This window comes from Botryllus schlosseri, chromosome 9 (assembly GCF_051294905.1).
Source record: "Botryllus schlosseri isolate E-star chromosome 9, Bs_hap1, whole genome shotgun sequence".
Classification (NCBI taxonomy): Eukaryota; Metazoa; Chordata; class Ascidiacea; order Stolidobranchia; family Styelidae; genus Botryllus; species Botryllus schlosseri.
Window position 1 is genome coordinate 6,251,258 of NC_137244.1, and position 21,244 is coordinate 6,272,501.

General features: G+C 40.2%; 1 protein-coding gene across 1 annotated transcript; it reads left to right on the forward strand.

The window, feature by feature from the left end:
- Positions 1–1,804: 1,804 nt before the first annotated feature.
- Positions 1,805–4,066, forward strand: LOC145447081 (uncharacterized). Its single transcript, XM_080325506.1, has one exon. The coding sequence runs from the start codon at positions 2,092–2,094 to the stop codon at positions 3,943–3,945; it is 1,854 nt and encodes a 617-aa protein (XP_080181632.1). The 5' UTR covers positions 1,805–2,091; the 3' UTR covers positions 3,946–4,066.
- The last annotated feature ends 17,178 nt before the right edge of the window (positions 4,067–21,244 follow it).

A 21,244-nucleotide genomic window follows, 5' to 3' on the forward strand; every position in this document is an offset into this window, starting at 1 on the left:
TATATATATTAGGGTTATGACTAAAAAAAAATAATTTTTGCCTGTAGCAGGAATTGATGAACATTTTGGTATAAATTAAGAAAATTATAATCATTTTGTTCAAATAGAAAAAAATATCCCACACAAACTAACATTAACTTTCGACACTGGTCCAAATATGGAAAAAATTTAAAATTCAAAGATATTCTTTACTACAAATTTAATCTTCAAATATATGTCCTTTTACACTTATCGTAAAGTTCATTCATCAATTTGACTTCCCTTTCTGTTATTATGTTAGTGCCATGGACATCTACGACGGACATATCCGACTTCCAATAGGGTTTTGGGGCACTTTATCGCTGCAGGACATTCGACCGCAAAGATAGCAGCCAATATTCTTTGGTATATTCTAGAGCCCGACCGATATTGGACTTTTGGGTCGATACTGATAAAACCAATATCTCACACCTTAGCCGATAACCCCAATACATTCAGCCCATATTCAAAAGAAGTTGGATGTATGCATAAGCATATTTTCAAATCTTCATAGGGCATTTATTTGAACATCTTTACAGCCATTGTTATACTTGAACATGAAATGAACTAGAAAGGCTGCATCTGGACACCTGTAAAGTGTAAGCTATATGAAATATATCAATATTCTCAGTCTAGTGATCAAAGAATATAGTTTTCTGGCTTCCTTCCGCCACGCAAATTGCCGTTAATTTTTCAACTCCAATGGCTGATACCGATAATTCTTTCAAAGTGTGATATCGTCTCGATATTATCGACGAACCGATAATCGGTCGGGCTCTAGTATATTCCATCTTTAGACATATGGTTAGAATACCAGTCTTCCTGACACGCATTTGCGATAAATAAGCATCTCCAGAGTTATTCTCTATCCGGGAAAGTGGAAGTACGCAACGCAACCCTTGAGCACCCGCTCACATTGCGTAGAGATTGAAGTTTATGCCATTTGATCAGTGGTAATCTATACTATTTTCTTTGAGAGAACGGCATGTTCTGCACATGCCAAACTTAAAATCATCCCTACATCCTCGGTTTTCTAATATTGTCATCTGAAATTCGTGCTCGGATTGCACCTAGTTTTCGTAGTGTTTTACCACATCTACTCTAAATTTGTAGCTGAGAGTTGGATTTCTTGAAGACGTTGGATCGAAGAACTCTAATATATGCTTTAAGAATCGATAATATGATGTTGGCAAGGGATATGAAAACCCATGCTCATTGCATTTCGCAGTTTCGAAACAATGCCATTCTGCCGTCCAGTATCAACAGATGCTACGGTGTCTCATATGATATATGAGATTTTCAAATTTTCCTCTACATATTCTTTTAGGTGGTTTTCTAGACCGCTGAAAATACCTAGAGCTGTTCTACTTTTGCCTTTTCGACCACCCAGTTTGATTTGTGCCAGACAAATTGAAATTATGCGATATATACAGTCTACATCTAAAATCGGAATTATTAATTATTTAATATTGACTGTAAACAAGAACACGATAGGAATAATTCAATCTGGGCGATCAAAATGTACCAAAATACTATTTTAAATCTACGCAATTGGAATTGCTTCAGTTAAATTCAAATCAGTCGATAAATAAATTATATAGCCTGTATCTACAAAAGAAAGCCTATCCTCCATACAGTGAAAAACTGGTAAATTTTTGTGCGCGAGGTTTTTGTTCAAACAGTCTTAACTTTTGTGAGTTTTGAAATCAGGACACAAAAGCTCATCATTTGTGACTACAGGACACACAAAATTTTGAATTTTTTTTTCTAGTCATAACCCTAATATATATATAAGAATTAGACTAATCTCCTGAGGCCCGGTGCAACATGCAGATTTCAAGGATCATATTGCCGGCATCCATATTTACCGTTACACATTATTGGTGTTTTTCATATACAATTCGTTCGTTATTACCATGACGATTCGACACTTCTTCTTGACACTGTTGCTGCCTCAGTAGCTGTGAATTGTGAATAAAATAAATTTCAAATCTGCTTTTATGGACTCCAGCTGCTTATATTTGAAAGACCGTTAATACATAATACATCATCAAATAAGATTACAAATGAACTATGATAGATTCTGCTCTAACAATATTCTGCTATATTTCAGAATCTGGTGTCTTCATCTCAGTTGCAATAACTATAATTGAAAGAATTCGCGCATGTGGGCGACATACATATGATATTTGTGGGAAAGAATTTACTCGAAAAAGTGATTTCAAGATTCATATGGCCATGCATGCGGGCGTCAATGGCCATAAATGTGAAGTTTGTGGGAAAGAATTCATACAAAAGCGCACCCTCGACACACACATGGCTATGCATCTTGGTGTCAAAGGCCATAAATGTGATGTTTGTGGGAAAGAATTCGCTCTGAAGAGTAATCTCAATGGACACACGGCTGTGCATACTGGTGTCAAAGCCCTTAAATGTGATATTTGTGGAAAAGAATTCGCACTAAAGAGCAACCTCAACAAACATATTGCTGTACATGCTGGTGTTAAAGCCCATGCCTGTGATATTTGTGGGAGAGAATTCACACAAAAGACCTCTCTCAACGTACACATGGGTGTGCATACTGGTGTCAAAGGCCTTAAATGTGATGTTTGTGGGAAAGAATTCTCACGAAAGAGCAACTTCAACGGACATATTGCTGTTCATGCTGGTGTTAAAGCCTATGCCTGTGATATTTGTGGGAGAGAATTCATACAAAAGACCCCTCTCAACGTACACATGGGTGTGCATACTGGTGTCAAAGGCCATAAATGTGATGTTTGTGGGAAAGAATTCGCACTGAAGAGTAATCTCAATGGACACATGGCTGTGCATACTGGTGTCAAAGCCCTTAAATGTGATATTTGTGGAAAAGAATTCGCACGAAAGAGCAACCTCAACAGACATATTGCTGTACATGCTGGTGTTAAAGCCCATGCCTGTGATATTTGTGGGAGAGAATTCACACAAAAGAGCAAACTCAACATACACATAGGTGTGCATACTGGTGTTAAAGGCCATAAATGTGATATTTGTGGGAAAGAATTCGCACAAAAGAGCCACCTCAACGAACATATCGCTGTACATGCTGATGTTAAAGCCCATGCCTGCGATATCTGTGGGAGAGAATTCACACAAAAGAGCCACCTCAACATACACATGGGTGTGCATACTGGTGTCAAAGGCCATAAATGTGATGTTTGTGGGAAAAAATTCGCACTGAAGAGTAATCTCAATGGACACATGGCTGTGCATACTGGTGTCAAAGCCCTTAAATGTGATATTTGTGGAAAAGAATTCGCACGAAAGAGCACCCTCAACAGACATATTGCTGTACATGCTGGTGTTAAAGCCCATGCCTGTGATATTTGTGGGAGAGAATTCATACAAAAGACCTCTCTCAACGTACACATGGGTATGCATACTGGTGTCAAAGGCCATAAATGTGATGTTTGTGGGAAAGAATTCGCACTGAAGAGTAATCTCAATGGACACATGGCTGTGCATACTGGTGTTAAAGCCCATATATGTGATCTTTGTGGGAAAGAATTCACACAAAAGAGCCAACTCAACATACACATGGGTGTGCATACTGGTGTCAAAGGCCTTAAATGTGATGTTTGTGGGAAAGAATTCTCACGAAAGAGCAACTTCAACGGACATATTGCTGTTCATGCTGGTGTTAAAGCCTATGCCTGTGATATATGTGGGAGAGAATTCACACAAAAGAGCCAACTCAACATACACATAGGTGTGCATACTGGTGTCAAAGGCCATAAATGTGATGTTTGTGGGAAAGAATTCGCACTAAAGAGTAATCTCAATGGACACATGGCTGTGCATACTGGTGTTAAAGCCCATATATGTGATCTTTGTGGGAAAGAATTCACACAAAAGAGCCAACTCAACATACACATGGGTGTGCATTAGGGCTGTTCAAAAATAACCTTTTTTCCTGAATCTTGCGGGTTACTTGATTAAATCGTTAAGTTGCCTTAAAAAATGACGCACACCAAATTTGAATTCATTCCAACCCATATTCGCGGATTTCGTAGAGTTTGAAAATTTTAAATTTGCCTAAAAATGCAAAAAAAAAAATTCTTCAAATTTTTCTGCCAACCCCATGAAATTGTTGCGCTGTCTTCAAAAACGATGCAAAACAAATTTGACTCAATTCGAAGCCGTAGAAGTGGAGTTATTTCAGTTTTTCTTTGATAATTCTGGGATTATCCTTGATTGATGGATCATCCCAGAATTATCATCAAAAAACTTGAATAACTCGGCTTCTGCAGCTTGGAATTGAGTCAAATTTGTTTTGCATTGTTTTTGAAGACAGCGCAACAATTTCATAAGGTTGGAAGGAAAATTGGAAAAAAAAAATTTTTTGCATTTTTAGGCAAATTCAAAATTTTCAAACTCTACGAAATCCGCGAATATGGGTTGGAATGAATTCAAATTTGGTGTGCGTCATTTTTTAAGGCAACCTAACGATTTAATCAAGTAACCCGCAAGATTCAGGAAAAAAGGTTATTTTTGAACAGCCCTAGTGTGCATACTGGTGTCAAAGGCCATAAATGTGATATTTGTGGAAAAGAATTCGCACGAAAGAGCCACCTCAACGAACATATCGCTGTACATGCTGGTGTTAAAGCCCATGCCTGCGATATCTGTGGGAGAGAATTCACACAAAAGAGCCACCTCAACATGCACATGGGTGTGCATACTGGTGTCAAAGGCCATAAATGTGATGTTTGTGGGAAAGAATTCGCACTGAAGAGTAATCTCAATGGACACATGGCTGTGCATACTGGTGTCAAAGCCCTTAAATGTGATATTTGTGGAAAAGAATTCGCACGAAAGATCAACCTCAACAGACATATTGCTGTACATGCGGGTGTTGCAGCCCATGCCTGTGATATATGTGGGAGAGAATTCACACAAAAGACCCTTCTCAATGGACACATGGCTGTGCATATTGGTGTCAAAGCCCTTAAATGTGATATTTGTGGAAAAGAATTCTCACGAAAGAGCAACCTCAACAGACATATTGCTGTACATGCTGGTGTTAAAGCCCATGCCTGTGATCTTTGTGGGAAAGAATTCACACAAAAGAGCACCATCAACAGACACATGGCTATGCATGCTGGTTTCGATTGTCTATGAGTGTAATATCTGTGGGGACGTATTTACTTCCAAATCAGACTTAAAAACACATCTTCATTATCATGCTGCGACATTTGTGGGAACGAATTTTCTAATAAGGTAAATCTCATGAGTCATGTGGTGCGATATTTGTTGTACAGAAGATAATCGCACTTGAAATTCTCAAGTCACTATCGATATACAGCCCATGATATTTTCCCGCAATGTGCCATAGTAAGACTGGCCACTAGAGTTGTCCATAATTTGGAAAATCTCAAAATTTATGCGTATCCATGTCTCATTCTATAGATTATAGTTGAAAAACGTCAATGAACCTGCAATAAGCTCACGGGAAAGTCGTTAACATTTGTCTAAATGCGTTTGAAAGTAGCTGCCGTAGAGTGGGCGTGTCAGCGACCATAGAACGGCAAGCAGACTAGTAATCACGAAATCACGGCGTTTGATTAGCTAATCTGCTACGCTTCAATGATCACGAAATTGGCAGCTTGTTGATCAGCCGGTCAAGGAGTCGGCTAACGGCGGTGATTCTGTAAGCGCATTGTAGGTTGGTCCGCCAATAATGATTTAGGATTAATTCAGAACATGTTGAGTAACGAAACACATGATGAACAGAGAACAGCTGCTTCACAATATCTTTAAATACATGACTGGATGGCTTATTGTGAAGGTAACCGTTGTAGCCCGTATGCCTTGATTTAATTGATGGAAAGCACAAAAACAAGCGGAAAATATTGCAAAGGCGCTTATGCAAGTGGCAAACGAATTTCTAGTTTCAGAGGGGATGTACCATCATTGTATACAAATATAAAGCTTGACATTGACACTACTTTGTCTGATCTTATTAGGCTCTGGTCGTGGTGTATAATTGAAGTCTTGAATGCTGTAAGGGCTGGATGAATCTGTCATTTATGCTTGGCACTTGTCAGATTGTTGCAGCATAATGAATCATACCCGCAAGTGCTGTCACAGTCCTCAATGATGCCGCGAAAAGAGGTCTAAAGATAAGCACAGACTATGCTGGTAGGACCAGCAAAAAGACAGTTTGCTTGCATTGCTTAGCACAGGGGTTCTCAACGGGTGGGCCATGGCCCACTGGTGGGCCACAGAGCATTTTGAGGTGGGCCACAGAGCTATTTAGTAAATATATTCGTATTATCTAATTATACGCAGGCTACATAAAGCTTTTCATCCGACTCTGATTAGACGTAGTAGCACGTATGAAGTCAGCATGTACATTGTACAATTTGAAAACGTTAGGGAGAAACGGTGGCTTTTTCTATACTGGCTATGACAACCTACGGCTAACAGCAACTAAAATAATTTCAAGCCTATAATAACTGGAAGATAATGCTGAAGTAACCATGTATTCCGGCAGGGTCGTATGCCGTTGAAAGGGGCATGCAATGAACTCGCAATGATGTGAAATTGATGTACAGATTTACTGTACTTCGGCAGGCCGTATTATTGTAAGCTAAAAGTAACCATAATTGCAAATTATTAGCAACTTCTGGCGGAGGTATACTGCACCACCGCAACGAATCTTAATGGATTGAGGATTTATCGGAGCGCATTAATCTTTGAAGTCGGTTTAAAATGTCCGGCCTGAAAATCATTGTACATAATGAAAGAGTCACAGGAATTGATTGTATCATTGGATTGAATATTCTGACATCGCAACTTCAGTTGTTTTGGTACAAGACATACAAAGTAGGCCTACATCATGCATATTGAAAAATCTTTCTTCACTTCTCTGTAGTATACCCCATTCACCAATGAATTGTTCGATGCTGGCCCAGAATGTTTATAATATTCCCCACAATAGTATCATTAAAGTCCCAATCACACAGTGCGGGGATCTGATCATTGTGTTTCGCGACGCGAATGGAGCAGCGGACGAAAATAATCTATACTTAAGGAGTTTTAGCTTATGATCTACCAGGGCCGTAGCTGCCGCACCCACACCCCCAATTTGGGGAACTCGAAGGGGCCCAAGATTATTTCGTTGGTCGTTTGTTGGGGGATATTTATTCAACTTGAAATTTTTATCGCGCTTCGCGCGATTTGATATCCCGGAAGATCGAAATTTAAATATCATCAGTTAGAGAAAAATGCGCATATTTTAGAGAAATAGGCATATCGGCGCTGTCCATGACCACGCATTAAACAGGATTATGAGTCTAAGATATCAGGTGGGCCACAGCACATTTTTAAACCGGAAAATGGGCCACGGCCAAGAAAGGGCTGAGAACCCCTGGCTTAGCATGTCCTTAATGAATCTTAGATCATTACCGGCCGCATCACTACTTATGCTTGAATCAAACCAGACATAGACACAAAAAGGATGTATCGAAGCGGTGTGGTAGTTACATTCTTCTTCAGAAATCCAATGTAAGCTACCTGGTCGGCCCACATATCTTCTGAGCATACAGGATTGTGTCCAGAATTCATATCACATGGTATGCCGCACCAGTTCGGCGATGTCTAATATGCCTTACCTGCACCCAGAAAACAGGACCACTTGGTGTAATCTCAAGCATATCAGATATGTAGGCTATTTCTGGTATCTATACTTACTTCTATAAGTTCACATTCATTCGCTGTTTCACCTCTGTCATGCCTGCAATAGGCTATTGTTGCACTAAAGCTATCGGTAACTAGTTTTAACACTAAAACATTCAATGACCAGATGTCTCATTTTATTATTAAATCACCAACGTACAATGCGCTTACAGAATCATTGCCGTTAGCGAACTTCTCGAACTAGTATAAGCATAGAATCAGCAAGCCGCTGTGGTCGTGACCATTCAAGCATTGCTGATTAACCAATCAAGAGACGTGATTTCGTTGTTACTAGTCTTCTCGCCGTTCTATGGTCGCTAACACGCCCACTCTACTGCAGCTACTTTCAAACGTATTTAGACAAATGTTAATGACTTTCCCGTGAGCTTATTGCAGGTTCATTGATGTTTTTTATCAATAATCTACAGAATGAGGCATGGATACGCATCTTTTTTGAGATTTTCCAAATTATGGACAACCCTACTGGCCACTCAATTATTTTATTCATGAGTGGTTCTTTGTGTCAATGTTGAAGTATTATTCTGTTTTTGCGGTGTCTTTGCAATTGGCGTAGATTGCAAGATAATTTAATAGCTCGCATCATTATGACGTTGCTCTCAACCTCTTTTGACGCTGTGCTATTTATCATGGAACTCTGTTTGGATCTAATTCATTGATTTTAATTCATGTTCGTTAAATACATGTTTCGTTTGCACAGTTACTTATCTTGCATCCGGGTATTGAACCATGGTCAAGTGTTATTTCAATACTAACTTGGATGGTGGCAAAAGGTCGCACTGCGTTGTATTCTTGTGGTGCCTGGACTTAGATATCAAAAACGGCAAGACTTCAGAACTTAGATATCTGTATGTGTGGTTTGTTCAGATAGGTAGTTAATATACTGATCTGACCCCAAGGAACGTATATCGATGTCCAAATATCCGCGAAAATTGACCTTAAATTACAAGATCAATCGTTCTTAGCCTCTTTTAGCTCACGTTCCAGTAAAATTTCAAAAACTGGTTGGCAGACCGGTGAACCTTCATATATTTAAACCAGTGGTTCCCAAAGTGGGCGCCAGCGCCCCCTGGGGGCGTTCGCGAGCGTGAAGGGGGCGCTGACCATGAAATGGGCGATTGGGGGGCGCTGGCTAGAAAATGGGGCGGTACGGGGGCGCTGAAAGCAAATGCGGGTAGTTAAGGTTTAGAACAGTGGTTCCCAACCTTTTTCGACTCATCGCCCCCTTTTCAAACTCCACACCGATCATCGCCCCCCAAATACTGGAAACCGAAAAATGGGCATACAAAATGAAATCACCGGCGAGCCGACTAAGAAAAAAGGTCAACTTTTCAGCTCGACCTCGGAATTACACTTTTCCAGCTAAATTTTGGTGAGTTGACTAACAAAAAAGGTGATTTCTCCGACTTGATTCCAAAAGGACCGTAACAGCACTTCGTCACCCCCCCCCCCAATACGTTGGTCTTGACCCCCCTCCATAGGGCGATAAAGCAAACTTCTGCACCCCTCAGACCAAACTCCCCAGATAACTCTTTACCGCTACTTCTCAGCACAAATTGTTGGACTCGTTAGATAGCCGGCTTAATTCGCGCGAAGCGCGAAAAAATTCCATCATTCATGGTGGAATCGGTCAATATGATCGGGAATTGCATATATATTGCTGTCAATTTTTAATCCTCTCTCTGCTCATGTATTCAGATTTACCTGTAAAGCTGAGTGAGGTGTCTTGGAAAATGTAGGGCCCGTAAATAATAATTGAACATATTCGGGCGAACCCGTGGGTATAATGACTTCGTTACGTAATGACATTTCGTGGCCTGTCTGCTATGTCAAAATATATTCAAATCGCCCATACGTACAAAACTAAAAGACGCACACGATTTAAAATTGGTATTTCTGCACTGGCAATTAATTTTTCTCTGCGAGATGGCATTTTTTGTGGGGTTCTGATTGCAAGGACAAGAATATTTGGCGCCAGCTATTTAGGCGCCTATGGACAATTAAATATATATGTATATCGTATATATATCGAAGTCGGGCAGCATAAAGGCAGTCCTTTTCCGCCAAGGTTTTCTCATTCTGGCACACTTCTCGGAGTCGCATGTTACATGGCCTGAAACTTCATATGTCTTGGTGCGTCATGGTGTGATAATGGCTGACGCCGAGATGCCCATTTCTATACCTCATGCGTATTATTTCTTGGAGGAAGGGTATCCAATAAGAAAGAAATATGCGACCACGAAATGACGCGCAGCGCGAAACTTTTTTGAAAAAGTTGCCTAAATCTCCAAAATAATACTCTATAATTAATGTTAGTTGTGGGGCCCCTTCGAGCTCTGGCCCCCTATCTCAATTGGGGGTTTGGGTGTGGCAGTTACGGTCATGGACGCCAATATAGCCATTCCAACGCGCCATCGCCCCCCTATCGCCCCCTTCTTCCGTTTTCGCCCCCCTATCGCCCCCTTGGTTATTTTCGCCCCCCTGGACCGACAAATCGCCCCCTGGGGGGCGATATATCGCCCACGTTGGGAACCACTGGTTTAGAATAAGGCAACTGCTGCGTATAGTGTTAAAACGATTGATTAGTAAAGCAGCTAGATTCGCAAGGAAAATGCATAATAGATTAAGTGAGGGCAATTCAGGGTCGTCCGTCTATTCATTCAGCTGTATCGAAAAAGTCCATTGTTACTTGACAATGTTATTCCTGCTCATCAATAGACTAATTTAGCAGTCGGCAGCATCCCCAAAAAGCGTGGTTCATTGTGTGCTGTTGTGAGAACTACGAAGTGTATTTGAGCAGTTATTGCTCACTGCAAGATGTGATGGCTTTTTAAGAGAAACTGTCTTGCGTGATTTATTATCTGTTTCAAACGATCGTGGATTTTCCACAGCGCTGTCACCGTGGCCTTCGACACGGCGTTCTGGTTGCGAGAAACGACATCACTCCTACTTGACGGTCGTATTTCTCAAAATTTAAGGGTAGAATTCATCCATTCTTAGTAATGATTAGGGCGGGTTTTTTTTTGACCTAAAAAAAAGAAAATTTTGACCTAAAAAATCAAAATTTTGACTTTTTTTGACCTAAAAAAACTGAATTTTGACCAAATTTTGACCTAACGTATGCAAATTAGGTGTTTTCCCACATAATGTTAAAATTGTACCACTTATCTTCATTTCTGGTTGGAACTGACTGTCCTAACGAAGTAGTTTGGCCTGAAAAAACGTTTTTGGCTGAGCAACAGGCAACTTTTTACATGAAAAAACATAATTTTAACGAAATCTGGCCCTATGAGTTACAATATGTATTATGGTAGAAATTATTAAAATATTTTGTAGTACAACGAGAGATACTTTCCTACATTATTGGGTAGAAAGTGCACGTCCTTACTAAGAAGCTTGCCAAGGACGTTCAACAGCAGGAGTTGTTGGCTGACAACACTCAAGTTGTGAGTACAGTGCTGGTGACACACCGTGTTGCTTCATTCTGACAATGTTGTCTACATCACGATTTTTCACCATGCGCTTCTTAATATAAGAATGACGCAATGCACAAGAAGTCTTTCTTCAGTTAGGATATTGCAGTACGTTGACCATAACACCATGTCTACCTATTGTTCGTTTCATTTGACCGTTTATGATTCAGAATGGGCAGACGATTAGCCGTTTACAACGGTAGGCCTATAAAATAGGCTAAAAGCGGTAAAATATCAAATTATAAGTTCACGGACAGTGCAAAATCTACGATACAAACAAAATGTAGAAGTCAAAATATTTTTGACTTTATGAAAAATTTTGACAAATTTTGACCTAACGCTACAATTTTGACAAAATTTTGACATGTCAAAAAAAAAAACCGCCCTAGTAATGATAGAGGTGAACATGGTCCGTATTCGGTGACAAGTCTGTGATAATTCATCGGAATTTTGCAACACAACAACTGTTCCAATTCTCAAGCTTGCTTTGAGCTACCGGTCCAGCTCGAATACCTGATTTTGATGGAGAAACATGAATCAATCATCTCACAAAATTACACGAGGATGGTGATTTGGTTCCAGGATATATATTCCAATTAGAAATTCATCGCCGGATATTCAATACATTCTGTGTAGTTTCCAGGCATGAAATGTTTGAGCAGCTGATTACAATGTAGTTAGGGTACCATACGTCCTCTTTTAAGAGGATTCGTCCTCTTTTTTGACTTTTTTGAAAGTGCCCTCGGAGGACGCCTAAATGTCCTCTTTTTTGAGAATTTGTCCTATCTTTAAAAAATTTTGGTTAAATGTATGTGGAAATTTGACTGAGATATAGGAGATCAGCGATCGGCGGATTTTTTGGGACCTAAGCCAGAAAAATGATCCTTTTTTCTACTAACTCAGAAAAAATTTACCATTTTCCGGATTTTATTCCAGTATTGTAAGTCTGAAAACCTTGAAAAAGCTTCCTCTTTTCAGATTCCCAAAATATGGTAGCCCTGATTTAAGTGTAGAAAAATTTTGAGTTCAAAAGTTCAATATCTCCAATCAATCATTCTGGATACACAATTGAATAAAAAATAAACACTCTCTATGATCATAGGAGTCGCGGGTTGACTTTTTTCGTCGTTGTCTTTCCCCGCTTATATTTGCTAGAACGTGTTCTCAGCGCTGTAACCAAGTTCCTGACTCACATCAGAAACTGACTTGCCAGAAGGCCTACATGTAGTGAACACTGGAGATTTTAGACTGATATTGTTCCAGACTGATATTGTTCCTATCAAAACTCAAACCCAATATGACGAGAATGATGATAATTATACACCAGCTTCATTCGTCTCGGTATTAGCTGTATTAAATGCAGAACCACTTTCGTTTTATGATCAGGTGTGGTGAGGGGGTGTCGGGGGCGGTGGCACTTCATTCGTTGTCCAGGGGGGCGGTAGCTCAAAAAAGTTTGGGAGACACTGATTTAAATCAACATAATATGTAATGTATGCAATCGTTTTATTGCAAGTGTGGTACGAGAGAGTTACATTTTAGGGTTTTGTCGTAATTTAATATGTCAATGATAGCATCCAATTATCCATGCAATTTTACGGTGCTGTGTCTGCTGAGCAGAGGTAAATTTGTATTGCCCAGATAAATGTGCTACCGCCGAAGTGAGTGAATTAATTACACAAGGGCGGGCAATTATTTTTCGCGACGGGCCAAATGTGAAGTGAGTCCTAGTAAAATAGCTTATCTAGCAAGTCCGCATCGGCCGAGTGTATGTATTAACTGCATGTTTTTCTTACAATGGCGACTCAAAAAATATTCCTTAAACACCTTGAACTAATAAGGTCGTTTCACAGCTGACTTTAAAAAACAAATCGATTTTAACAAAAGTTTTGGAAAGAAATGTTAACAAGTAGCCTAATGAGTCTGCATGAAGCGACAAACCAATAAGTGCGTAACGCTAAATTCCTAACCTGCGGTCCGCGAACCTTTAGGAAGGCCTCGGTCCACCGTCCAAATGATCTATGCAATGTGAATGAAAATCTTAGGATTGCGGCCAAAAAGTTGAGTAGGGCCTACTGAAATCTATATTTACGAGATACTTACACACTACACAGTGCAAAATGCCTCAGTCACCAAGAGGTAACCCCCATCAATGCGTATCATACACAACTCAGGCCTTCAAACATTCACTCCTTTACTGTTTTTTTTTGTTTTGTCTGCCCTTTGGATATTTTTCGTATTATATTAAAAATTAAAGCCACTCCTGATTTATAACCATTGGTTAGCGAGTGAAGGGCTGTGGTTCAAATTTGTCGGCAACGATTTTGAATCGTTATCAAAACTGATATGTGTGAATGCAGGTAATGATGCACACATATCAAATTGACTATACGGATAAGATATTACAGAAACAGTTATTCCAGTTTTTCGATGAAAATTCTTGGATTATCTACCGATCAAGGATAATCCCAGAATTTTCAAAGAAAAACTGATATAACTCCACTTCTACGGCTTGAAATTGAGTCAAATTTGTTTTGCATAGTCTTTGAAGACAGCCCAACAATTTTATGGGGTTGGCAGAAAAATTTGAGAAAATTTTTTTTTTGCGTTTCTGGGCAAATTCAAAATTTTCAAACTCTACGCAAACCGCGAATATTGGTTGGAATGAATTCAAATTTGGTGTGCGTCGTTTTTTAAGGCAACCTAACGATTTAATCACGTAGCCCGCAAGATTAAGGAAAAAAGGTTATTTTTGAACAGCCCTACTATAGAGCTATCACAATAAACGGGCAATTGTATGATTCAGAACATCAATATGTTGACTGGCCTTGCATTATCGTAAAATATGTTCATATCAGCTGTACGAGCTCGTACTCTTATTCCTTTTGGTGTATCATAAGTAGGGCGATTTTTTTTTACCTAAAAAATCAAAATTTTGACTTCACGTATGCAAATTAGGTGTTTTCGCACATAATGTAAAAATTGTACTTCTTATCTTCATTTCTGGTTGGAACAGTCTGTCCTTACGAAGTATTTTGGCCTGAAAACACTTTTTTGGCTTGAAAACTGACAAATTTTTACATGAAAAAAGTAGTATTTCTTCGAAATCTGGCCCTATGAAGAATTCCAGTAGTTACATCGCGAATTATGGTAGAAATAATTAAATTTTGTTGTAGTACAACGAAAGATACTTTCCTACATTCTCGGGTAGAAAGTGTCTGTCCTTACTAGTATAGCTTGCCATGAATGGAGAAAGAACATTCAACAGCAGCAGTTGTTGCCTTTTTGGCTGACAACACTGAAGTTGTGCATGTGCATACAGTGCTGGTGACACACCGTGTTGTTTCATTTTGAAAATGCTATCTACATCACAATTTTTCATCATGCGCTTCTTGATATAAGAACCATGCAATGATCACGCAGTCTTGCTTCAGTTAGGATATTGAGGCACATTGACCGAACACCACGTCAGCCTATTTGTTTCATTTGAATGTTTATGAGTCACAATAAGCAGACAATGGGCCGTCTACAACGGTAGGCCTATAAAATAGCTGGCTACAAGCTGTAAAATGTCAAATAATAAGTTCACCGACAGTGCAAAATCTACGATACAAACGAAATGCAGGTTGCAAAAAAGTTTCAACTTTTTATACAATTTTGACATTTTTTGACCTAACGCTACAATTTTGACCTAATTTTGACTTTTTTTGACATGTCAAAAAAAATCGCCCTAATCATAAGCATATGTTTGTGCACATCACTTGAATGTTGGTATGGACTTTTTGATTCCTTTTGGAGTAGAAAAGGATGGAGATGACATGTGTTCCGCTTGCAATATCCGTCTATAATGAATTAATGATGCTTAAGGAAACCACTACCACGGTTCAGAAATATTGAATTTGTACTTTCTGTGAGCTCCTTATAAATAGCGCGGTGTACATCATTACAGGGCGTAGCTAGGGTGTCTCGAGGGGGTCTATAGTTTGAAAACCATTGTGCTCGCTGGTGGTCCGGATCCTTGAGCCCTGATTATAGTATTTAGCATTTCAAATACGTTGCCGCATTGTTAATCCAAATTTCAACATGCCAGCACCTGCGGACATACGGTCGCATGCAGCCGTTATACAATATTTATGCAAAACATATTCATTAAATTAGAGCGTGTTTTGGCGTCCGTTAATATGAAATTAGAATTAACGAATAGGCTCTCAAATCTTTGAGAGATTTTAAACTTGAAAATTTTATTCACGCTTGCGCGATTCAGGGGACCAGGATTTTACGTATTTTATATAAAGTGTAATCTGAGTCCCACCGAACAAATGCAATCCGTCAAGGAAAATGATGCACACCAAGACGGATTCGTATGCGTGTATGCCCACACCCCCTTTATCAGCGCCGTCGCTTAATCATTCACGTGTGCCAATAATGGACAAATAGTAGGCTTACCATACGTCCTCTTTTAAGAGGATTTGTCCTCTTTTTTGACTTTTTTTGAAAGTGTCCTCGGAGGACGCCCTTTTGTCCTCTTTTTTGAAAATTTAGGCAGATTTAGAGCAAATTGCGAGTGATATGCCGCATATTAGCACAGAAGTGAAGCTCCGGCGGGTATTTCGGAGTGAAAAACGGTGATTTTAGCTCTGAGCGAAAAGATGACCTTTTTTTAGTCATGCACCCGGCAATGTGGAGTAAAAAACGTTATTTTGAGCTCTGAGCAGAAGTGATGACCTTTTTTTTTTTTTTTTTTTAGTCAACCGATCACGAAGTGGGAAAAATTAACCTGTTTTTGAGAATTTGACTCCGGATTTACCAGTTGCAAATTTCTGAAAAAGTGTCCTCTTTTTCGATTTCCAAAATATGGTAAGCCTAATAAATAGGTTACAGTAATATATATGAAACTACCCATATTATAGACGAAATAAATCTTCCACATGTAAAACTTTTTAGCGCCCGCGCGACTACTGTTACAATTAAAAACTTCTATACGCAAGGTATACCTCAAGAAATCAGTGATGGCGCAGAACACCACAAGCGCTCTTCGCGGTGTGAAGTTGCCAGTAGCCAATTTAACATGAGTATAGGCAATGCCGAAACAGCACTTCGTCAGCTCCCCCTAAAAAAACGTTTGTCTTGGGCCCCCATAGCGTCATAAACCAAACTGTAGACCCCTCATCACGGTCTACGTTTTATAACCGCTACTTTGTCAGCAAAATTTGTTACACGTTAGTGGGCTAGTTTATAGCGAAAGATCGCGCGAGGCGTGAAATTTTCTTTAATTCGTCATTGAATCCGTCAATAATATCAGAAACTGCATAGATGTTGTTATAAATTTTGTTATTCTCCCTCTCTGCCCAGCAAATCAGATTTACAATCAAAATTTAATGTTTTGGAAAATGTAGGGCCCGTAAATGAAAATAATTCGGGCGAGCTCCTTGGTCTCCTCGGAGTTTTCAGTCAGCACAAGGGCGGTCCTTTTTGACCAATGTTTACTCGCTGCCGATCATTCTGTCAGGATCGCATTTTGTTACATGGCCTAAAACTTCATATGTCTTGGAGCGTCGTGCCGCGGTAATGGCCGACACCAAAATGCCCATTCCAATTAATCTTACATATTTTTTCTCGGGGAAGGCTACCCAATAATCAAGAAATTTGACATTGAATCGAGCGTAGGGCGAAAAAAATTGAATGAAGTTGAACAATTTTTTAAAAATATACTCGATAATTTATTTTTATTCTAGAAATAATTTTGAGACCCCTTCGAGCTCGCCTCTCCCCCCAATCGACGGGTTTGGAGTGCGGGAGTTGGAGTCCTGATTATATATGACGTCCAGATGGTCCATTACGACTCTACGCCGGAATGCGGTAGTATGCTATGTAATGAATCGAAGCACGGCCGCACGGAGGTTGAACACCCCTGGTCTAGGCTTACTATACGGAATCAATGAGTTATCCGGTCATGGGTGTACCAGTTTCAAGTAAGCCTTAAAAGGGTGTACCACGACGAAAAAGGTCGAAGAGCACTGGTCTATAGTACTTGCGGTTACAAACGTCCATTTGTGTCGCTACAAGTGTTTTGGCTAGCTGCTTGCCTGTGTGGCCAACGTTGAGTGAATACTCGCTAATTCTGCTTGCCACTGTTTATACTGATCGCATTTAATGATGGCAAAACGAATGGGTTTCTCATGCTCATCCCTTCACTAGCCAAATCAACAAAGAAGTGCAATCCGTTTAACATGGAATGGTTGTCGGAGCATGTGAAAACGGAAGACAAATGTATACTAGGTACGCCCGAAGACGTTTAATTATTATTTAGGGTCCTACCTTTTCCAACACGCCTGACTCGATCAGCTCTATCGGTAAATCTAATTACGTGAGCAGAGAGAGCATAAAAATTGATAACAATATACCAACTCAATCATGAATTTAAGAAATTTTTCGCGCTTCGCGCGTTCAAGCGTCACACTCGCCAAACGGACACCCAATTTATATGATAAACAGCGGCAAAAAGCGCACAGCCCCAGAAGTTTGAATTATCACCCTATGGGGGCCCGGCTGCGCACTGTTGTCCAAGGGCCTGCGTAGTGAGTTGGCGTGTTTGCGCAGACTCGTGAAAAATTAGAGGGAACATTGGTCGTGACCTGGCAGGGGTTCCTATGGGCTCCTCGTGTTCGCACGGTAACCCTTTTGAACCCCCCTATCGCTCGTGACCTGCCATTGTGTCTTATGGGCCCTCTCGCACAGTAACCCTTTTCGGTATAGGAGATCGCTCACACGCGGCTTCGAAATCTCGTGTTCGCACGATCACCCTTTTTGACCCCTTATCGCTCTCGTGCGGCTCTTGTGTCTTATGGTCGCAAGGTAACCCTTTCGGTAAGGGATCGCTCGCACGCGGCTTCAACGTTATGTATAGCCAGGGTTGCCATCGACATGGGCCCAAAAATAAGGACAGTCGAAGAATTAGTTTAGCATGAAAAAGCGTTTTTGTACATACTTTGTATTTATACGAGGCTGGCATATCACATTCCATACTTTTCGCCAGGAATAATCTGCGTCAGCAACTCCTTGTTATTAGAAAGTGATTCATGGATCTCACGACACTTCAGGTCTAGGTTACCTTTACTCAAGGCCGAAACAGCAATGCGTCAGCCCCATAAAAAAACCTGGGCCTCCCCACCATAGGGGTGATAAACCAAACTTATTCACCTCGTTGTGAACTAAGATGGAAAAAAGGCCGTACACCAAGTTTAGACAAAATAATTTTTGAGTGTATGTAGCAAGAACTCCAGCAACAATGCCTGTAGTCCTGGTCCTGGCCGAAGAAAACTTATTTGCGATGTTGAAATAGGGGAATATTGCTTGAACAATTGCGATGTGCAATCGTTGGTGAGGAATTATTGCTGGTGTTTAACAATATGGAATGCCCAGGTACCAACTGCTGGTGCTGATCGACTTATTGAAACATTATTCATCGACTGGCTCAAATTAATCATCATGACACACTTTTGTTTTGGGGTATCAATGTGAGTTGAAATAGCGGTCTTTCCTATGGCCTCCAGGTCCATTGCACATTGCAATGTGCAAAACACCTGCCCTTCGAGCTTCGTTAGATCATAGTGTCTGACTTTTTCTTCTTAGCCTCGCTCTCGTTTAACCAGACAAAATTATTGCGTCACAATGCCAAACATCGATCACAATCCAAATTTCGAGCCTGATTTTGGGGGGTTCCAGGACGGACAATGAGCCGAATAAAATTTATGTTTTCGTAATCAGTACAGCGGCAGCTTTCCATTGATACCCGTTTTATCGAATTTAGCGCTCGCCAAGTTGGTTAAAAATGGCCGTAAATTTATATTTGGTCAAATGGAAGTAGGACGCAATCCAAATGCAGTGAGACATTCAGTCTCGCCGTGTCCACACCATTCAGGGCACTATGGTTAGATAACTTTGAATTCTTTCTCGTACTCGTCACGAAAAAGGTTTTTACGCCTGCTCATTTTAACTAATCAGATTTAGCCGTATTAATAGCTAAAACTATATGCGCAAGTGCAATACAATTTAGAAAAAATTATCAATGATTTATAGCAGGGGTGGGCAAACTACGGCCCGCCACACCGTTCTGTGCGGCCCACCAAAGTTCAAAGAAACGTTTTGAAAATATTTTTCAAAATGCGTATTAAAAATTGAATTAACGCACGGACTTGATTAAAAATTTGCTTAGTATATTCCCCCATAATTCGAAGACAGTGGATCTCAAACTGGGGTGCGCGCCCCCTTGGTGGCGTGAAAGCATCTGAAGGAGGAGTGAAGCTGAGCTCAATTGAATTTTTTTTAATACTCCTCGCGATTGTCTCTCACTTCATAATTATTGCCAGGTATTAACCCGAATTTAATATTTAAAAATCTCTCCTACACAGTCGTAACCTTCCATCCAATCAAACTATCCGTTAGGTTGGTTAGCATCCTGGTACCGTTCTGTAATATGATGATAAGGGGTGCGCGTAACCATCATAAGGGATTGGGCGGGGGGCGTGTCGTAAAAAGTTTGAGAACCACTGCTCTAAGGCTCCTACTTCCTCTACTTCCTTACTTTAGGTTTAATTTCTTGCGCGACAGTATACGATCTCAAGGGCCCGCAGTTAGAAAGGTTTCAATTGCTGAACATCACAGAGATCTTTAAAAATGAGGATGACATAATTCGGATCACTAGTGAGATTTAATATTGGCCACACCAGTTTTAATATTTCAGTGATGTGCTTATACAAACGAATCGCGCGTGTCTTAGGTTGATTCGTTCTCTGTATGCGTGGAATTGGAGCATTTATATTTTATCAACACGTAGCAGAAGTGTGTCCTGGAACTGAACCAAAAGTGGAACTAGTACATTTATAAACCATCGCTGCTCACAGATTCAAATTTCAATCCTGTTCTAAGAATCGGGACAACCGACTTTCCCAATTTTATATAGTGCGGCTCGCGAATGGATTTAAATGTTGAATGCGGCACACGAGCTCAAAAGTTCGCCCACCCCTGATTTATAGCTTTACTTCTTTTTAACCAATGTGTCGACTGCACTGTGTCTTTTTTTCACTACGCAATAAATGCCGCTTTCCCCACAACTTCAGCTTATTCTGCTGCAGACCAAACAGCAGGAACCCGGTACTTCGGTTTACTGCTAAAATGACGTCCGCTACGGTAGCTTGGTACAGACGAAACTACTATACCACCACTCAGCACTGTCCTAGCATCACCGCTTAGAAGTCAAATCTTGTGGTGTGTACGTCACGAGAGTTCCTTTCATTTATGATGTCATGACATCTCGACGCCAAAGCATAATTTTAGAATAATATGAAGCACAAATGCCAGAGGAAAATGATCGAAGTCCTGTAGTGGTTGAAAATAAGACAAAATAAGGATGCAAGTCGAAAATAAGGACATTTCTTAGAAATAAGGACTGTTGAATTTTTTAAGACGTGCCCCTTCAAGATAAGGACAAAACTTAGAAATAAGGATGGTATGGCCACCCTGTGTATAGCTCTGAAGAAGTGGTGTTGAATATCAAGTATAGAAAGAGTGACGCCATTACTTAGTACGTATATTCAAAATTATTATATATGACCGATTCTAGTTAATCCCAACGTTTACGGTGAGTGCGACTTCAATATATCGTTATTCTTATGGGCGCGGCTGTGATTCGCCTGTCGTGTATATGGGATCTCTGGTGATGTCACCCTTTCAGGTATACGTTGCGTTGACACGTCGTACTTTCAGCAAAAAGGCGTGAAATAGTTTGCTAAATCTAGGAATCAGTCGCATGGTAATTAGTTTGCCACAGAGCCGGCGTAGACGGCGATTCGAATACCAACAATAACCACGCTCACAAACTAACACTTCAAATAGGTGTGAAATAGATTACAAACCCCGCGATCGCTGGCAAGATAATGTCTCGGACATAGCCATCTTTCGTGACTTGGTGTTACAGCCATGCCGATCGCTCACGCGTTGAAATTTTAGTAATCAGT